Source organism: Lycorma delicatula, chromosome 13 (assembly GCF_047948215.1).
Source record: "Lycorma delicatula isolate Av1 chromosome 13, ASM4794821v1, whole genome shotgun sequence".
NCBI classification, from domain to species: domain Eukaryota; kingdom Metazoa; phylum Arthropoda; class Insecta; order Hemiptera; family Fulgoridae; genus Lycorma; species Lycorma delicatula.
Window position 1 is genome coordinate 51621007 of NC_134467.1, and position 21238 is coordinate 51642244.

The window sequence follows — 21238 nt, forward strand, 5'->3', positions numbered from 1 at the left end:
CAGGTCCATTTACAACAAACAACAAAGAACAATAGTTCTTTTTAATACCGCCCAACAACACACCTACCACAGATGTTGTTCCACGAGAAGAAATACCAGACCAGGGTGGGAATGTATGGGAAAATGTCTCTGAAAATCACTATCATGCTTCAACTTGGGTCTGGTTCTGTAAGTAAAGAGGATAAGAGTATAAATATTCTAGGGAAGGCAAGGTGAGTTCCGTTTTGAAAAAGGGAGGAGTTATTACACAAGTCAGTGAAGAAGTGAGATTGTGCATATTTGACCATGTGAAGTGACATCTCAAGCATTCCGTGAGGACAGCAGGAGGCCGCAGGAGGTTGTTCGGTGAGTGACTATAGAAAATTAGTGAAAGAGATAAAGTATTGAACTCATTTATAAATTATTAGGGTAATTTTATTTGTGAACAGGAAAGGTATTTGAATGAAAGAACTTTGGGCTAATATTATCTTCATAGTAATACAAAACCAGTTGTTAGAGGTGTAAATATTAGTGGTCATGATAATGTGTTTTGTCAATGGGCTGAATTCTGGTTTTTAATATTTAACTACCTGCAAATAAATCCTGATCTTACTTTAAATTCTATTTTGTATGTAATCATTGTTTATTACAATTACTGACAGTTGTCATTATTTTTATTATTAATGTTTGTTATTGTTGATTGGTCTTATTTTATTTATGTTCTATACTGTTAAACTAATAAATTGTAATTATATAAACATTCTAAAATTGTTAATTTCTCAATATCCTGATCGAGCCATGAACATGCGACAGTATAATGTTAAAAGATCTGCTGTTTATAGCAATAGTAACTGAATGTAGATGGTGAAATACTAGTAACCAAGTTATGTTTACGAAACTAGTGTGTGTAGATAATCAAAGTTAAACACAATGCTAGGTGCAGTTCCACTGCACATTGTTGGAATTAATTAGTCAGTGACTAATGACCTTATCAATCAATGCCAGTTAAATAAAGAGTAGTATTTTAAAGGGTAAAGCCTTAATAGCCAAACCTATGCTTAAGCTGGTTTTTATACATCACCACCAAGAACACTAGTTCGGTTTCATAAAACGTTGATATTTTTGAGTGACAATTAAAAATTGATCTAACTGATCTCTTAGCAATAGATCCAAATAAAATAAAATTAATAAAATATGAACATTAAGGAGCTCATCTAATTAACAGAGGTTTTGTTAATATCAAATGAAGTTCCATACAGTGTTCTGAAAAAATACCCTTCTCGGCATTTCATGAGGAGGTCCTGGATTTGAATCCCGGTCAGGAACAGGGTCTTTTCATACGCTACCAACTTTCCATCAGGCTAATGAACATAATTTTTGATTCCCACTCTTTCATAACAAAAAAATACATATAAATTGTCATTAGTTTTCTTGTTTTTAAAGTAATTACTTTATTTGAAATCACTAAAGCTTCTTTTCCATATTTAAATTAAGAGGGACATCCTGAACTAGTACAGACCAACACCCTCCATGTGACAGTTAGTCACCACACCACCTCCTCCGTACCTAGCCCTTATGGGCTTTTACTGGGGGTCATTTTTAATACCTCGGTTATGACAGCTTCCAGTCTTAACCTAGGCCAGGATGCCACCAATATGAATGCCAACAGCAACATTCACATCGATGTACTACTAACTAAGAACTCTAATGAACAAAACACATCTCAAGTCTTAAACAAGACTTTTTTGTATCTGACCCCGCATAATCCGAGATGGCCGGTCACACATTCTTAAGACATGACGGATTAGAACCACCTTTGGTAGTATTCTTCAAAAATGAACTTTCCATTTTTATTGTTTCTTAACTGCACAGAAGTTTAGAACTCCTGAAAAAGGACGACAGTTAGAAGTTGTACAATTCTGGCATCAGCTATACGACCGGCACTACCAGTTACCGGAGGAATTCCATTTTAGTTCACTCTCTTGGCCTTTTTTTCTCTACAAAAAGAACTATCCAGCCAAACCACATGGAGGCACGCACCAAATTCGAAGTATTAAAGATGTTAATATGTATTATATCACCATCGTATTAAAGTGTAATATGCTTTAACAAATGTAAAGCACTGGTGATATAAATATGTTGATGTTTTTAAAGATGTTGAGGCAAATAATGAATTTAAAAAATTCTTGAACGGGATATATGGAAAGAGAAGTAAAGAGGTAAGAGAAGATAAGGAAACACCGATAAAGAGGGAAGAGAATAGTTGATGCCTCCTCCCTACCAAGAATGGAGCAGAAACTAATTAATAAGAACAGAGAGCTCCAATATCTAAGAATTGATTGAAAGACATAACAAGATCGCATCAACATGATTGTTAGCATGAGAAGATAACTAAAGCAGAACCTGGTGGTGGACTTCTTAGAAAACAGACAACTTAGATTATATGATCGTATGAAAGGAATGAATGATACGAGTATGTCAAAATGAATACTGAAGAAGAGACTGGATGAATAGTGAACAAAGAGAGGCAAAGAATGGATTTAAAAAACCTGAATAGAATATGTGGAAAGAGAAGTAAAGAGATAAGAGAAGATAAGGAGATGCCAACGAAGAGGGGAGAGAATAAAATTTGGCTGAATATTCTGCAACTCCAAGGAATGTAATGAGATATTATGACAAAAAAAGGTGAAGAAAAGAGACAAAAAGGTGGCATTAACAGAGGTTGAAAGTATATAAGAAAGATAAGAATAACTAACATAAAAGTTATAATATTGTAATAAAAAGGAATGATAAAAAAGTTAACTTAAGACAGAAATCTAATTAACAGTTCAAAACAAAAGCTATAAAATGTAAACTTTTCCTGCATTTAAAAAGTTTTAAATTACAAGTACATTAAAAAAAGAAGGATTTGTTGCTAATAAAGCTAAACTTTTTAGAAACTTTGTTTAGAAATAGCAAAAACTATCTATTTATTAATTAACAAATTTAACACATTGTGACAAGACTGACACATAAAGTTCACACAACTGTTAGAATGGAAATAACTGTTTTCAGTTGTTAACATCAATTTGATTAATGACTATAATAATAAAATGAATTTCCTTTAAATCAGTCGCACTAATTTTCAACAGATTACTGCTGAAATATTAATTTACCTTAAACCAATAAAATGATTGATCGCTACTAAATAAAAACAATTCACTGGAAGGGGTTATTCACAAAATAATTTTTTTACCAAAAAGGAGGTTTCCAATATGTAGTTAAAATTGATCACTGGGAGATGGGGCAGTATCAATTAACAGGATATCCTTTGTCTATTTTGGTTTAGGGTACAATGAAATTTTCTTGTTTTTTAACAAAAGCTTTTCTAGGGTTAGGTGAATGAGACTCAGTAAAATTTCCGAGATGCTCTACGTAAAGTAGAGCATCTCTTAGATAACAAATAACAAACAATAAAATTAAACAATAGATAATAATAATAATAAATAAATAACAATAAAAAATAATAATAGATAACAAATAACAGATATAAATGGATAAAAAAATAGAAAATTAAATTTCATCTGACTGTTATTCAACAGTCTATTAACTTCAACAATAGCATAGTAGTTCGTATAACAATACTGTTGTCATGTCATGTCAGGTCTGCAAACTGGTAATTTGTAATGTTTTTTTTTAAGATTTTAATTTACATTTTCAGTGACAAAGAGCAAAGTTTTGGCTCTTACAAGAGCAATGACCCCTAGATCAAAGATTGTAATTGATGATTATTCTATTGAGTACGTCAACTGTTTTAACTTTCTTGGATGTAACAAATCTTATCACAGTAAGGTTAAAATAAACAATAAGACCGAACGAGTCAACAGAATGAGTAGCGCAGTGAAACATACTTAAAAATAAAATAAGATGAGAAATCCTCCTGAAATTTATCAGATAATGTCAGTTCCAGGTTGTTTATTGTCCAAGACATGGACAATAAGATCGTTCAGATGAAATACGAGTGCTGCAAAGTGTACTACTCTCACGAAGATTATTAAATTCTACAAATCAATTTGTTGTTTGCGATCTAAATTTATCACACTAAAAATGTGTTCTTAATTTTCATAAATTCATTCGTTGTTTTCTGTTAAAATTTGTTCCGTTTTGTTTTTAATAATAAAAGTTGATATTTTTTTTGTTTTTCGTAGACTTCATTTCATCTATTTTCTCAAAATTAAGTTCTCTACACGTTTTCTTAAAATTTACGCATTTTTCAGTCGTTTAACAAAATTATTGAACTTCAAACCTAAAAAAACGTGTTTTTCGTCACTGAATTTTTCTGTTTTACGGTGGTTATAGTAAAATCTATGGGAGATACAATATTGGGACCTGCTTTATTCGAGTTTTCAGGTGAAAATCATAAGAACCCGTCAAGTTTACTCCTTTTATGACCCCCTTAAAAATTAAGACGTTTCGGTTAGTCTGTTTTGCTTAGTTTTTACACGATAAGGTTTCGATTTAAGTCGTGAAGAATCTTACGACAAGATGTGTATTTTACACAATCTTGGTGCGATAATTTACCCTATAGATTTTTTTCGGACCGGCAGATATTCTTTTTTGAATACGGGCTGTGGCCTACGGAGTCCTGACGAAAGGTCGCCTATTTGGTTTTGAGTTTGACTCCGTTGTGCGCCGTTTTTTAACCGAATCGTGCACTACTCTTTAACGAGGGATACTGACGTTCGAAAACTTAGCGAAAATATTTTACGTTTCTCTTGAAAGGATCCAACGCTTCCTCGATAGCAGCCCTTTCCTCGATGGAATACTGTATTTTAGGATAAACATGATCGTAAAGAACGAAACTATATCGCATTGTAGCAGGAACAGTTTACAACCGACAAAAATAGACTATTAGTAATAGCAGTGTTAAACGCGACGCTAAAATAACTGCAGTTCGAGCTGATTAGATTTGATTTTAAGTCGCTCGCCCGGTATTACAATATTGAAAAAGCTGCTTCAGAAGACCTTGTATTTTTCTCAAAAGTCTGTATAAGTGTATATTTATTTATACATATATTCAAATATTAATCCTTTAGGCCTTTTTTTGAAAAAACGTGCTTAAATCAAAATATGAATTTATATAGCAATATGTGAATTTTTGTTTTGTACCGGTAAATGATTCGTGTGATTTAGTAAATTAAAAATTCTGTTTCCCCGCATTTTACATTTACGAACGGTAACATTTGTTAAGTAAACGTATTTAATATTTAATAAAAATTAAAAATTGTAATTATGTAGTAACGGATATCTTCATTTGCGCGCGCGGGTGTGCGTGCGTGCGAACTCTTGCATTACTGATAAAGACATATACACATATAGTTTTATCAAGCTGTAACATTAGATTTTATTAAATAATAGAAAGCTTCATCAACAACCTCTTGTAAATAAATTTGTACCTTCAAAACTAGATTGTATGTTAGTTAAATCTAGTTTTGAAGGTACAAATTTATTTACTGTAATACATAATTTGTGCTAGATTTAAAAAAATTCAGATTATAATAAAAGCGAAATGTTTAATAAAAAAATTAAATATAAATAAAATAAATGTAATAAGTAAATTCTTTATAGTAATAAATGCTTTAATAGAAAAACAATAGTTCGATAGGCAATGATAAAATAAAATAATAATTTATAAAATTGTATGGTTCATACGCTCTCAGAGGTAATTATTTTTTTGTTTAATTTTATTGGGATGACGCATAGTAAAAACACTTTGTCAGTCTGACTACTGCGATGATGGTGCGGGGAGAGGGGGGAGATGAAACAAATGCAGCAGGTGGCTATCTTCACTCTGATTGGCTACCCTCGGACAGTACTGGTCACGCGATGGTACAACAATTCAAATACAACCGTAAATGTGCGTACATGTGTACGTACGTGTGTGTGTGTATTACTGTCGAATAACAAAGTTAATATCCCTATTATATTTCTTATATAGACGTTCGATATAATTAAATTAAATCAAGATTTGTCGATCATTTTATATCTATTATTACATTTTATTTAAAATAATAATTAATCTCCCTTAATCTTAATAATTTTTTTAAAAATATTACGATTAAATTTATCAGTTTTGTAAAGTAATTTACAAAAAAAAAAGATTCTAATATTACATAATAACAGATAAAATCTTTCCAGATTTATTTACAATTCGACCTAGTGATCTTTATTAATGTTATTCCTAACGCGTATTAATACCTAATACATTTTTCTATTTATTTATTTGTACGGGCAATAGACCGACATTCAGTTCGTCACTTACTTTTATTTCAAATTTTAATAAAGCGTATAAAAAAGCCAATTCTGACCGAAATTTGAACACAGAACTTTCTGTCTACCTGTATTACCTGCAATTCTGGTATCTTTTGCCAATGTATTACATTACTATTATTTTTGTTGTTACTCTTTATTCTCGTAAATACAAGTTTAAAATTATAATTTATCACCGTTAAATTTCAAACATTTTAAAATACGAAATTTAATATTTCAGAAAGACTAAAAGTGAAATACAAAATACCGTAAGAATTTGGTACGAAATTATATACTTATTTAGAGAATACGACTATCAAAATAAGAGTCGCTCTTGGAAAGTAATAAAACATCACAATCACTATCATCAACCCGTCTCTTAAACCTCACTCTGTCCCAGACTGCGCGAAAATTCTCTAACACTCACACTCTCTCTCTCATTCTCTCTGTGGGTGCGTGTGCGCGCGTAAATTTTGAGGGGTATAAATATCATTTAATTTCTTACCGAAGATGCACTATAGTGGATAATAATTTCGTTATCGGATCTAACTTCTCAAGGGCGCTTTCAATTTCCAACCTCCACGATATTTATTTTATTTATTAGTTCTGTTAAATATTGTAAAGAATAAATATAGTCAAATCAAATTTAATTGGAATCTCTGACATATTTTTTTATGTACGTGTATCGATTCTATGAGATTATTTCATAAGTACAAAAATTATACTTCTCACTGTAAAAGGAGAGTAATCCCGTCTAAATTTTTTAAACGTTCAAGTTGATCGTCGCATCGAATTTACAAACTTTAAATAGACTTTTAGTGAAGAAATTATTTTATCGTAAATGATGTTTTTAAAAAGATAATTTTATAAAATGTAAACTATACACTTTATATTTTAATTTGAGTAATTAAATATATATGTATACACACATAAGATGATTTAGGAGGAAAGAGAAATAATTTGGGAACCGATTTTAGAGCTTGAAATTAAGAAGAAGGGTTCGTACAAACATACGTCCGAAAACAGTTTGTAATCGAGTTACGACTAGCAAATTCTTTAAGAAGAATTAGGAAGAAGCCGTTTCCCGTTAAATACTTTACTTAGCTAACATACGTTGTCGCGTAACAAGGTACTAACCTACTGAAACGGAAATGATGTTCAGTCGTACAAATGACACCTTCACTTCTTTCTCCTCAACAAAGGCTGTATATACCGAGCATCATTACTATCAGAGAACGCAATTCTTATTAGTACCTCCTATACCAGAGACCGTTTATATTTATCACAATCACAAGAAAGAATGCGACAAATTAATGGATTCTTTTTTCAGGAAACGATATGTTATACACAGACTCCAGTCCGTGTGGAATGTAGTAATTAAGTCTATATCAGATAGTTATTCCACCGATATAATTATTTCTTTCTTAAAAGCACTTTTACAAAATTAATAACAAAAGTTATCGTAATCATTTTTTTTTCATAAAATGATCAACAGTTTAGTAAAAAAAAATCGAACTAGTGAGTTACAAATTAAACATTTTAATTGCACAGTTATTTGTTTGTAAAATGCGTATTATTTTTACGAGTAAATCCAGTATAAACTTTTCTTTATACTTTTGTTAATGATTTTTTCTTTATAAATTAAAAAATTATAGTTTTTATGATTGAAAAAAAATCAAGGAAAAGGGGAAAAAGAGGTGTGACATTTGCCCCAATAGTAGTAAACTAAAAAAAATGTACCGCTGCCTATCTACTTTTGAAGTATTGTGTCGGGTTACATGAAAACAGTCTGGTTTGATTAAAGTAGATTTGTTCTTCTTTTTTTTTTGTATCTTTGTAAATAAAAAAATGAAAATTAATTACAATATCTTAAAAAATAATAATCTTTATAATTGTACAATTTAATTAAAAAGTTGTAGCGGCATGAACTTGATCGATATTATTTTTCTAGGTTAAAAAAGCAATATTATTTTATAAACTGCAAATATTACTAGGCAATTGAAATCGGTAAAACTAGAAATTAATCTATCACCGCATCGATGGCACAGCCGTACTTGTCTTTTATATCGAAGATCTGAGGTTCGATTTTAGGCTTGGATCCAGAAAGTGTGAAACGAATCTGTCTGATGTGACTTGGGACTAAAGATTTTAAATTATTTAAAATAATTTTTTTAACACATTAACCGTACTTTGCTTAACCCACGAGTACGGTACGTTTAGATAATTATCATAATATAATTAGATAATAATTATAATTATTAGATTATATTTAGTGCAATAATTCTTTTTTCTATTTTATTTGGTTAATTATTTATCGGCCTATTAACCTAAAATTTATAAAGAAGCGTGTAACTTTTGCTTATTTTGGGGATACTATGTAACCGGTCTTATAAATAGAAAATGCAGTACGTGATAAGAAAACAAAAATAATAACACTTATTTTAAGCAATATTAAAATAATATTAATATAAAAAAACTTACCTCCATCAATAATGAGGGTCATTAAACACCCAAAACAAAATAAACAACGTATAAGAAATAGTAAAAAAGAATGACCGCAGACACGAGGATCCAAATTGAACTGCATATCACACAGCGCCATCTGTAATGTCGCTAGATTCCATAAGTTTTCGTTCTCTGCCACGCACGTTATTTCTCTGTCGATTCAAACAACGTCCGAATAACAAACCTGCAAAATAAATTATGAAAATTAGCGCGCCAACTAAAATGTATTGCCTACACTGTACTGTTTCTCCTCTCATAACAACCGACAGTATAACATTAATGTTTTACAGATTTGAAAACTTTTAATTTTACAAAATAATAATTGAAACCAAATTTTCGCTTAAACCTATGTATACAAAGTTAACAAAGGAACGTAACCAACGTTAAACTGTAATGTTAAGGTTTTCAGTTATTTCGTTTTACCTAATATTCAATTTACGGATATAATTTACACTCACGCATATTTTATTTTAATTAAAAAAAAAAACTAGAGAGCGCCCGTTCATATTTTTTACTAAATATTGCTATTTTCTTTTAATATAAAAAACGTAATAGCGTAAATAAAAATGTTACGTCACCACTTTAGTGTCACATAAAGTAGCATGCTTGCCTGCTACACAAATGGTGTCGGGTTCGATTCCCTGTCAGGATCTGAACACAATTTTACAATAACTTAGACCATATCGTATTTAGTAACTTATCACAGAGAAAAAAAACAGGATCATTTATTTTAATATAGATAAGAAATATTAATTAGTACATAAGGGGGTTATGATATAAAAGGATTATTTCTAAATTTATCTCAGCAAGCCGACTACCGTATTTCACAGTAGAGCCCAGCACGTCTATAATACAAAAAAGCGCGCGAACACAAACGTGCAAACACACATTTAGTATGGATTTATCTCAAAAATTATACTTAGATATTACAAAGTAACTTATAATTTTTCGCGTCTCACTGCATTTTTGTAATCGATTTGTCACCTCGGTAACGCAATAGTGAAACTGACTATACTGAAAGTCACAGGTAATTAATACACGCACTAATCACCTCGCCAGTCGCCGAGGTGGAGTAGTAATGTCTTCCCTTTTTATCCGAAAGGTCCCGGGTTCATATCCCTGTCAGGCTTTAAATTTTAATTCGCTTTAGAATTGAAATACCGTACTTCTACACACAACCACCAACCTAATATTATGGTGAATATTTAATAACAATAAATTATTGAATTAAAATAGTATTATCGTTTCCGCGAGCAGAAAGAGTCAGGTTTTTGTACTTGTCGAGTTAAAGCCTCATATAATTTCCAGTTCGTTTCGTTATAATTTCTTAAACGTCCTTTATTCAAAAAAAAAAAATTTGGAATTTTTTTTAACGAAGATTAAATTTTTGTATTAAATTTATATTTAATTTTTGGGGTTCGGTTACAGCTCGGGAATCACTCCATATATGTAATACTTGTAGGGAGTTTTATGCGTTAAAAAAAAAAAATTAAATTGTAGATTCGATTATAGAGTTGTTATCAATTGCACGCATAATCGTTATAAAAAAAAATTTAAACTCAATTTGATTACCACAGAGTTCAATTTTTCTGATGTAAGTTTTTTTAAAAATAAGTTCGTAAAAAGATTAAAAACGAAAGAAAAAGAATTTAAATAATGAAAATCTGGAGGTTCGATTCTCAGTTTAAAAAAAAAAGACTGACAAATTGAAAGTCGCGATTTCGATTCTTCGTTTCCGCACAAAATCACATACTTAAGTTAAAATAAATATTACATAACGTTAAAGAATAGACTTGATCTTCCCCCAAAACAGAGTTTTACTTTATTTAACACAGTTTCATTCAAAAATACTGTTTATTAACGATAAAAAAACAATATTTAAAAAATCGAGAGATATGGTCTCGGGTTCAATTCCCGGTTTGGTTAGTAAGTAGTTCAATTCGTAATGTATATCCGAGTATCAATATTAAAAAAAATCTAAGTTGAAGATCCTAGGTCGACTCTCACAACATAATCCTTTTCAAAACATAATCGCATTTATAATATTTATAAAATATTTCGCCTAGAATCAATTTAGTCTCCATAGAGTTAAATTTATTTATTTAGAGCTAATTAAAAAAAAACAAATAGAGGTAATTAAAAAAAACGAAAAAGGATATTGAAGAACTAAGTTTCGATATTATTGACTTACATCCGTGCTGCTTATACGTGTATTTAAAATACAAAATAAATAAAAATGCCTGGTGGTGTGAGAAAAAAAATGAACCGAAAGGCTCTCTCAATTTCGCTCCATCCTCCTCGCTCTCTCACACTACCCGCTCTGTCTCTCACTCGACCCCTCTCTCTTCCAGTCACTCTCTCACTCTCCCCCTCCGTCAATCTCTCTCGCTGTATGCGGTGGGCTACTTAAACATGTCTGTATTTTTTTCAATTTTCTCACTCAAAGTGCATTTTTACAAAAACTTTGTAATAAAAAAATTGACCGTTAAGGTTTTCGACACTTTTTAAATTTATTAATGCCTTTAAGTTCGTGAAAAAGCTTTAAAAAATTTATCGTTGGAATTATAACAAAAAAACGGTAACTGTAAATGAAAAATTTACCGATGTTTTTTTTCTTTTCTTACGATTAATTATTGTTAAATATATATGTTAAATAAAAAATACGCCGATAGATTTCTAAAAATATTTTTACGAATTTATTAAAATGATTATTTGTAGCTTTCTTTCCTATCAAAAATTATTTTTTTCAAATTTTTGTGTTATTCCCGAGAATACATTCATTTATGAATATTTAACGACATTAACTGAGATCGCTGAAGAAACGGTAAGCTATTTTGGGTGTCGAACCCAGGAGCTATCTAATATATCACTCACGAAATACCCTTTGCTTATATCAGTTTAGTTAAATATATACACCGTTAATGGCCAAATAACCTAAAATACAACCATATAACTTGTTTCTCTTTATTTATTTATTATTATTAAATTTATTAATTTATTTTGTAAAAATCAATCGGCGTTAACTGGAATCTAACATTTTTAATCTAATAAATAATTTGGGTAATACATACACAGAATAAAACAACTGCCAATTATGGTTTAAAAAATTGTAATAATATTAACAAAATAAATAAAACTCACCTTAAATCAGTAATAAGGAATATCTCAATAAAAAGATGAAATTTGGATAACGTATAATTTGAAGACAATTTCACTGCGTATTCAGTCGCCTATCTACCGATAATTCCCGCCAATAACTAACTACAAGACAAAGCATCTCGGTGAATTTCTTTAGTTACACAACACATAATGCTTCTCATCGTCTCCCCACTCCGGAATGACGTCATCGATAGACTATTTTAAACGACAAAAAATTATTCAATCTAAAATTTGGTTCGCAAACTGTTTCATTCATCATCAAATTTTTTAACATTTGATCATCCATCATTACACGTCGTCTAATATTAAATTGTTTTTAAAATTTACTATCAATGTTGCCGAACTTATAATTAGATAAAATATTAAAGAGAATAAATTTTCACTTAAAACTATAAATGGAGAACAGCCAATCGTACACAAAGGGGTTATAACGAGATTCTTACTTATTATTTAATTACATGTAATAATCATTTTATATACGTAATCAAGTTCAATATATAGTGCAATACAATTTTGTTATTACGTATTACTATATTTTTTAAATATCAAATCAGGAATTAAAAAAAACAGTATTAATCTTTTTTAGATGTAACATGAATCCGTGCTATTAAAGAGGACTTTACCTGCTAGACTAAAAGTTCCAGATTCGATACCCGGTTACATCTAGGAAATAGGACCTCAGAAATGGGTCAGAAAAAAAAGAAAAAGATTAACCGGATTAAAAAAAAACTGAAGGTACTGGGTTCGGCTCTTTGAATTAACGTTTTTTTGTTTTTTTTTTTAATATTCATCTTAATTTGCACATAAAAATAATTCTTAACCCGACAAGAAATTCAAAAACAAATAAATAAAAACCATCAGACCGTGAAAGTGAACACAAAGCTTAAAGTTGCTTTAAGTTGTTTTATTTTATATTTTTGACTTTATTTCCTGCCACTGGGTAAAGGGATACATAAAAGCGATAAGACTCTGTTAAACTTGAACGTACGTGACTGGAGTGAGGAACGGTTACATAACTGTGTACAGCAACAAAACGTTGATGAGACAGGACGGCAACGAACTTTTATCTTCATCACGTATTATAAAAACAAATATTCATAATCTATTTTATTTTAAATAATTTATTAATGTCAATCGACAATATTAATATCCAGTTATTTTTTCTCTTTAATAATGAAATAAGGATGGCAGTTAACGGTTTGGAAAGAAACATAGTTATTATTACTTTTTTTTTTTTTTTTAACCTCCGGGATCACAGTTAGGTATTACTTTCAGAGAATAGGATGAATGATTTGTAGCGTGTGAAAATGGCATGCCTGACCGGGATTCGAACCCGGGATCTCCGGATGAAAGGCCGAGACGCTACCATTCGCGTCACGGAGGCCGATTATACTTGGTATACTTGATTACTTTTTTTATAATCGGCATTTATTTTTCTCGGAAAACCACAAAAAAAATTCATTTAAAATAATGTAATTCTAAAATAAAATAAAAGTTTAAAGCAATTTTTTTTTAAATTATTGATTAAAATTAAAAAATACGTTTATAATAAATTATATTGAAAGTAGTTTAAAAGTGTTATAATATAAAAAAACCTTTCGGCAAACCGGAAGGCGAATGTAGATTTCACCGGTGCTAAATAGGGGATAAAAAAGATTTCCACCTTAATGTTAAGAAAAACTTCATATTTACTCGATACAAAAATAATTTGCACGTGAAAAAAGTTTCACATGTTTAGCGTACGACAATTTTAGCCCATCTTACAATTCCGGCAATATTTTGGTCGTCCCTTACCGTAAGTAAGGGTTGGTCATATCAAAAATTGTTTCGGACAAAAGTTTTAGGTAATGTTTAGAGGAATAACGATCACTTTAAACCGATTCGATAATTGTGCCTATTAAGGGAGGTATGATTTTTTTTTGTCTTCAAAACCCCATTTTTTCCACCCCATGGGCCGGCCAATCGTTGATGATATCATAAAAATTTACTTACATATATTTTAGGCCCTTATATGAACTTGAACAGAAGTTCAATATTTTACTTAATAAGAAAGTAAAGCGATGTTTTGTTTTTTTCGAAAAACCCACCCCATTTCCACTCCCATAGTCCGATTTTTCCCATTAACGAACTCGATCGAGATTTTGGGCAGTTATATTTTATGTATCAATTTGAAAGTGATTGGCGCAAAATTACGGCAGTTATCGTCCATAATATAAAATAAGTGAAATATATATATACTTATGATATATCGTTGAAAAGCTCTCAGTGAGGGCTTATTACTCCCAATTTTTTTTATTTTCGGCACTTTTTGTTCAGTCGATTGCAATCAAAAGGGATAGCGTACAACTAGATGTTACAACAGTCCTAAATAAAAAATTACAATCATCTAAAGCTAATCGTTTTTGAGTTATGCGAGATACATACAAACAGACGTCACGCCAAAACTAGTAAAAATGGATTCAGGGATGGTCAAAACGGATATTTCCATTGAAATCTGAAAATTTTTCACGATCATAATATACTTTCTTTACTTCGTACAAGGAATTAAAAACTATTAACTCGAAAATTAAAACTAATGAATTCAGTAATCTGTATTATTAATATAAGGAAGTAATAATAAATAAAAAACTAACATTAGTAAAATAAAAAGATGGCTCTGAACAAAATTTACTTCCTGTGATAACTTTGTACGTAGTGATGATTGTGAGGGAGTGTGCACGTGAATGGGACCAGATAGAAAAATTTCTAGAATGTTCCGAATCTCGTCCTTCCATCTGCTTCGCGCCATAATTCGTCAACAAAAAAGAACTGCGTGTGTCAAAATGTGTTACGTTGATGAAAAATTATATTTCTTTATAATATTATTACCTGTTCCATTACATAAAGCAATGTAGAAAAAATAAACCAAACTTATATATATATATATAATCTAATCTTTTCTTTCTAATAATTTGTTAAATTAGTATTACTGTTATTAACGATTAAAGTTGTCAAATACACCAAATAATATTTCTTTACGATTTGTAGCGTCGTTATCAAAGCCGTATCAAATTTTGTTTACTTGATTATTTGTATTTGGCAAACATTATTAATATTTAGGAATATTTTAAACGAATCTAAACGACCGTTCTTCAGAAAAGAATTCAACATGTAAACCAGGTAAGTTCTTTTAAAATTCTTATAAAATTTATATATAGATTACTTTATACATAATAAAAATAATTTGCTTTCAAGTAAGTTATACATTTCTCTTTTAGTATACACTAAAAGAGAGGTTTCCGATTCTTTTGTAGACTAAATTTTTTGTATTTAATTTCTATTTAAATGTCCTCTAATAATTGCTACTTATTAATTATTTCGGGTGTCAATATTTTATTTAAATTCTGTTTTTTGTTTTTAAAAAAAATTTAGATTTCTGTTAATAACAAAATCTTTTATCTGTGTCTGCATTTGATGATTAATAAATGAGCTATATATTTTAAAAAGGTAAAATGGCCTTTAATGTTACATGAAATACTTTAAAAATATTTTCTCGCTTTTTTTAAACTTACATTGATGTGTTTTGCAGATCAAAACGGTCGGTTTTTATGTTAGGTGGTCATATTTATTATTAATTTTTTTTGCAACAAATATTTATTTTGATTTTTTTAAATATTTTTTATTAAGCGTGATAACTTACAATTGTACAATGAATCCAACTTTTAAAATTCACCCCGCATGATTAGCTAAATAACATAGCCAACAGTACATAAACGGTTAATGATGAGGCCTTCAATTATTTAATTTTATGTAATATTCAGTATGTATATATATAATTACAACCGCGCACGTAAACATGATGATTGCACATATACATAAAAGCACATTCGGGTGCGCGCTTCAGTTATATTTTTTTTGCCAAAAATTACAATTTTTTATTTTAATTTAAAGCAGAAATTTAAAAAAATCGAGTAGTGTAATTAACAATAGACATGTAACGTCTTCAATAATCATCTTAAAAGAAAAATAACTGAACCATAAATTATTATAGATTATAAAAAATATTACCGGTGATATGTAACGGGGTAATGATATGATTACACAATTTCTAAATTTATCAACTTAGCTGATTATTACGTATACAGTAAATACATCTACAATACAAATGCGCGCGCACCACCCACACACCGAAAGAGAGAGAGAGAGATATATTTTTTATTAATACTAACATAAAGTAATGTGTGAAGTTTAATCTGTGTTTGTTTAGACATTTATATACTTTGTTCTTATTTATATATTTACTAGCTGCAGGATTTAATTTCCGGATAAACAAGATCCGGTCGATCAATAGCGTATTCGATGCGTTAAACAATTAGTGCTCGATTTGCTGATACATACGCCGTTTGAATCGTGAAAATCGGACGAGCGGTTGCCGAGATATTACGGTGGTAATATTATATTATATTATAATTACATTAATTTAAAATTTAGCATACAATAAATGGAATACTCGAGCGAATGCATAGTTGGTAGTTACAGTGTTAGATAACTTTTTTATATAGAAATTTTAGATTATTTAGAAATTTATATACTTCGTTCTTATATATTTACTAGCTGCAGGGCTAAACGATTAAATTATTTATAATTATTTAATGGGAAATCGTCGAGGGGGTCGAAAAATGTTTCCAGAGGGTTAGGACTGACCGTTTTCGAGATATTTGCAATTTTCATCCAAAAATTCGGATCCGGTTAAAAAGTACTAAATTTTCCCAGAACGTCGATATATATTTCGCTTATATATCGTTATGTATACGGTATAATAATAAAACAAGTATAGACCTGACCATGAGACATGTACTAACGAATCGAGATTTTCCGCTAGTGATCGGTACATTCCAATGCTAAGCTAAGGGGGGCGCACACACAGACACAAATACAAATGCCGTTTAATAGGATAGGAATATAGTGCAAAACACTTAATTTTTTTCCCTCCGAGACAAACGTTTAGGTATTGCTTCACAGGCTGGAATAAAATGATACGATTGTGAATCTTGTAGCGTGTGAAAATGCCATATCTGACCGGGATTCGAACCAGAGACCTCCGAATGAAAGGCCAAGACGCTACAACTCACACCGTAGATGCCCGCTAAAAAGTTATATTATAAATTTTATCCTCTCATTTTCATTTTTATAACAGATTGTTACCTTAACACAGTTTGTAGAGAAACAGTAGAACAAATGACTGATGTACTAAAGGTCTCGGCATCGATTTTTAACTTGGACACCTCTCAGATTACAAGGTATTCCCATATGAGTATCGCTCTCCTCTCAAAAAAAAAATCAGAAAATTCTAGATTCGATTCTTGGCTTGAATTATCATTAAAAACCGACGATTAACGTATTGAAGATTTCGAGTTGATTTTCGTTTTGGACACAAATTTGCGTTCGTAATCCTTACCCGCATGTCGTTCATAAAAAAAAAAGAAATATTACAAACATTAGAATCACAATCTATTGGTATCTTATAAAAATAAATATATTTTTACATCGGCATCTATATATAAATTCATAATAAAAGATTTTAAAAACCTACCAATATACTGAAGGTCTCAGATTCGAGTCCCATGTTAGAACACCACCATCGACAATTGTTTAGCTAGGTTTCATACACAAAAAAAAAAAACGTAACATGTCTCAATTCAATTCCTGACTTTTTTTTCATTTTTCATTTTTTTTCAATAATTTCAATCGAAACAATGGCCACAACGAATATAAAAAAAATAAATAAATCATTGATAAAGGCGTTGGTGATAAATTATAGTATATGGAACACATTAGAAGTGGTAACTGTTTAACCTTGAACGGTTGAATGTACATGAAATGAGGAAGGGGGACCGAATCCCCTTCCGTTGGTACAGCAACCGTTGCTAAGACGTTGCCAGATAGACAGCGTGTCAAAAAAAATTGTTATGTCTTCCGTGTACTAAAGAAATACTCAATTGACGCGTCAAATTCCATCTATTAACAAATTTGAATCGACAGCGAATCAACATTAAATTATTTTTAATTTTTTTGGCATGTTAAAAATACAAAGGTTGATTGGGGATTCGGCACCTTTCAGCAGCGCTTTATGTTAAAACCGATTAGTTTTGTAAACACAAGACTCAAAATTGTATTAATCTTTCATATTCTCGTATTTTAAAATTTGTGTAATTTAACATTACATATTATAATTACATTAATTTAAAATTTAACATACAATAAATGGAATACTCGAGCGAATACAAAATTGGTAGTTACAGTGATAGATAACTTTTTTTTTTAACCAACATAACCAACATGGAGGACCGAGTCGTATTAAAATGTACAACAAAAAAAATTATCGTGCAAAAATTGTTGCAAACTTCAGGCTTTATTTTTGTCTTAATGTACATAGTTTAGGCTTCAGAATTTTCTTTTTTTGTATGAAACGACAAAACCTAATGAGAAAATAATAAAAAAAAACATGAAATAATTGTTGACATTGATCTCAAGCGCACGCGCGCGCGCACACACACACACACACACACTTCATGGCGGGTAGTAGCGCCTTTCTCTGCAATCCCGAAAAGTTTTGAATTCAAATTAAAAAATATATATATATATTTTTTTTATCTTCAAAGATATGAACCACCCACCCTTATGCTGAGAGGAAAAAAAGTAAATATGGCCCACACCAATAAAGAAAATGCTGAAATTTTGGCAGAAACCTTCAATAGACTCCTCAACTGTGACGACTCCCCCAGAGCTTTTTGAGATTGACACTGAAACTCCAGTTAAAACTTCACCGTTAAATATCAACCCGCCAACAATTCAAGAAGTTCTCGCAGCCTTAAATGAAATAAAAAACTAAAAAGCAAGCGGAGAAGACCAGCTTTTCGCAGAACTCTGGAAACACTCATCAGTTTATTCAGTCAAAACTTCCCTACATCTATGCCTCGTGAAAATATGGAACGAAGAGAAACTTCCAGAACACTGGACCACAGCCCTCATTCATCCATTACATAAAAAAGGGGATAAAACTAATCCTGAAAACTACAGAGGCATATCTCTCCTGGATTGCACATACAAAATCCTGTCGAGAATCATATACAACCGATGCAAAGACCAACTTGAACTGGAACTTGGGGAATACCAAGGGGGATTTAGGCCATGGAGAGGTTGCCCGGAGCAAATAATATCCCTAAAACTTATGATGGACTTATATAAAAGACGGAAAAAACAACTAATAATCACCTTCGTCGACTTTAAAAGGGCCTATGATTGTATACACCGACCATCCATGCTGAATATTCTGAGAAACCTGGGCCTTCACCCTAAACTCGTAAACATGATAAAATTAACTTTAACCAATACCCAGTCCAGAGTGAAATTCAGAGGTGAACTCTCTCAACCCTTCTACATAAAAACTGGATTGAGGCAAGGGACGGCCTCTCACCACTCCTTTTTAACTGCGCCCTCGAACTTGTCATGAGAAAATGGTATGAAATAAATCCCAAAAATATAAAAATGGGTACTAAGAAAAACTCCATCACACTAAATTGCCTAGGATTTGCAGATGACCTTGCTCTTTTAGCAAATAATATTCAAGAAGCCAAAACACAAATCATGAGCCTTCAAAACTTAGCACAAAAGATAGGGCTTCATATCTCTTTCGAAAAAACTGAACTAATGGCCATAGATCCTCTGGTAATAGAGCACATTACGGTAAACAATCAGAAAATTAAAATAGTAAAACAATTTAAATATATAGGGGAAATAATAACTTATAATTTAAATGAAAAAGTGACATGGCAAAATAGGACAAATAAAATGATTAAAATCCAAAAATTAACTCGGTCAACATATAACAAAAAATGCCTTTCTGCTAAAACAAAACTTAAACATTATAAAACTGTAGTACAGCCAGAAGTCACCTACGGAAGCGAGACCCTTTTCAAAATCACTCAGAAAAACCGAATTGAAAAAATTCTAAAAATAGCGAGGAGAATTGTCAGAACGTGTATCGATAAAAAACACCAAAAAGAAGGCCAATGGTGGGTTGTGCCAAATGCAAATAAGGTGGTATATCGAGAAATAGAGCCTGTTACTGATACTATGCGGAAAAAAAGAATCTCTTTCTTTGTTCATCACATAAGGACACCGGAAACAAGACTGTCAAGAAATATCACTGAAAAGCTCTGGTTCCAAAAGCTAGAAGTAGGATGGATCAAAGAAATTAGAGAAGATATGAAAGAATTGGGAATTTCCCTGACTGACCTACAGAATAAAACTGGAAAAATTACAAAGCTAAAAGATAAAAGCATTAGATTTAAACAAAAGACAGACAAACTACAAAATACAACGAAGAGGGTGTTTACGGATGAAGAAAAGAAAGCAAGATCTGAACGGATGAAGAAATACTGGGCAGCTCGAAAGAGTAAAATAACACGCTTTTCTCAGAAAAGATCCAACTAAAATGAACTTAAGTGGTCCCATGTTGGCCGTAAAAGCATAATAATAATAATAATGAGAAAATGGATATTCAGCAAATATTATTTATTGCAACGATCAAATATTTCAATCATTTCTAGATCGTATTTTAAATTTAATGACATCATCTCCTCGCATCAAATAAGATACTCCTCTTGGAGGACAGATTCAGAACATTTATTATCATAATTTATCGCTAAGAATTTTAGTTCATCCCCTTTTTCAGCACTAGCTGATCTAGCAAAAGAACTTGAAAACTTTATGAAGATTCTTGGAATGCCATTTAACTGTCTATCCATGCGTTTGGATTGCGATAAGCAAGTGTTGCATTTCTGGCTTGCGGGAAATCCCCCAAGAAAGGGGTCAAACCATTTTTGGTGGAAGGGGGTCCGAGGGACCGCCTCCGACTAGGTTATATTATATCAACATAACCTTTTTTTCATGCATCAAAAATCTTAACTAGAATTCTATACAGAAGAATTGAGAAGAGAGTGGAAGAAGTGTTAGGAGAAGACCAATTTGGTTTTAGGAAAAGCATAGGGACAAGGGAAGTAATTTTAGGCCTCAGATTAATAGTAGAAGGAAGATTAAAGAAAAACAAACCGACATACTCGGCATTTATAGATCTAGAAAAGGCATTTGATAATGTAGACTGGAATAAAATGTTCAGCATTTAAAAAAAATTAGGGTTCAAATACAGAGATAGAAGGATTGCTAACATTTACAGGAACCAAACATCAACAGTAATAATCGAAGAACATAAGAAAGAAGCCATAATAAGAAAGAGAGTACGACAAGGATGTTCCCTATCCCGGTT

At 31.0% G+C, this 21238-nt stretch overlaps 2 protein-coding genes across 5 annotated transcripts in view; one reads left to right on the forward strand and one right to left on the reverse strand.

Moving 5' to 3' along the window:
- LOC142334081 (uncharacterized) overlaps window positions 1–21238 on the forward strand; it is a 211038-nt gene that overhangs the window by 140792 nt on the left and 49008 nt on the right. The window lies entirely within an intron of this gene.
- The window catches only part of LOC142334083 (endochitinase-like), an 87394-nt gene that overhangs the window by 64613 nt on the left and 1543 nt on the right, over window positions 1–21238 (reverse strand). For 2 of the 4 annotated variants that reach the window (XM_075381771.1, XM_075381766.1), the window contains exons 1-2: window positions 11914–12040; window positions 8749–8956 (exon numbers count right to left, since the gene is read on the reverse strand). The exons of 1 other annotated variant lie outside the window; for it this stretch is intronic. In XM_075381771.1, the coding sequence (XP_075237886.1) occupies window positions 8749–8754 (6 nt within the window). In that variant the 5' untranslated portion in view covers window positions 8755–8956; window positions 11914–12040. Of the gene's footprint in view, window positions 1–8748; window positions 8957–11913; window positions 12041–21238 lie in introns of those variants that run through there. One more of the 4 variants, XM_075381767.1, reaches the window with a different exon arrangement.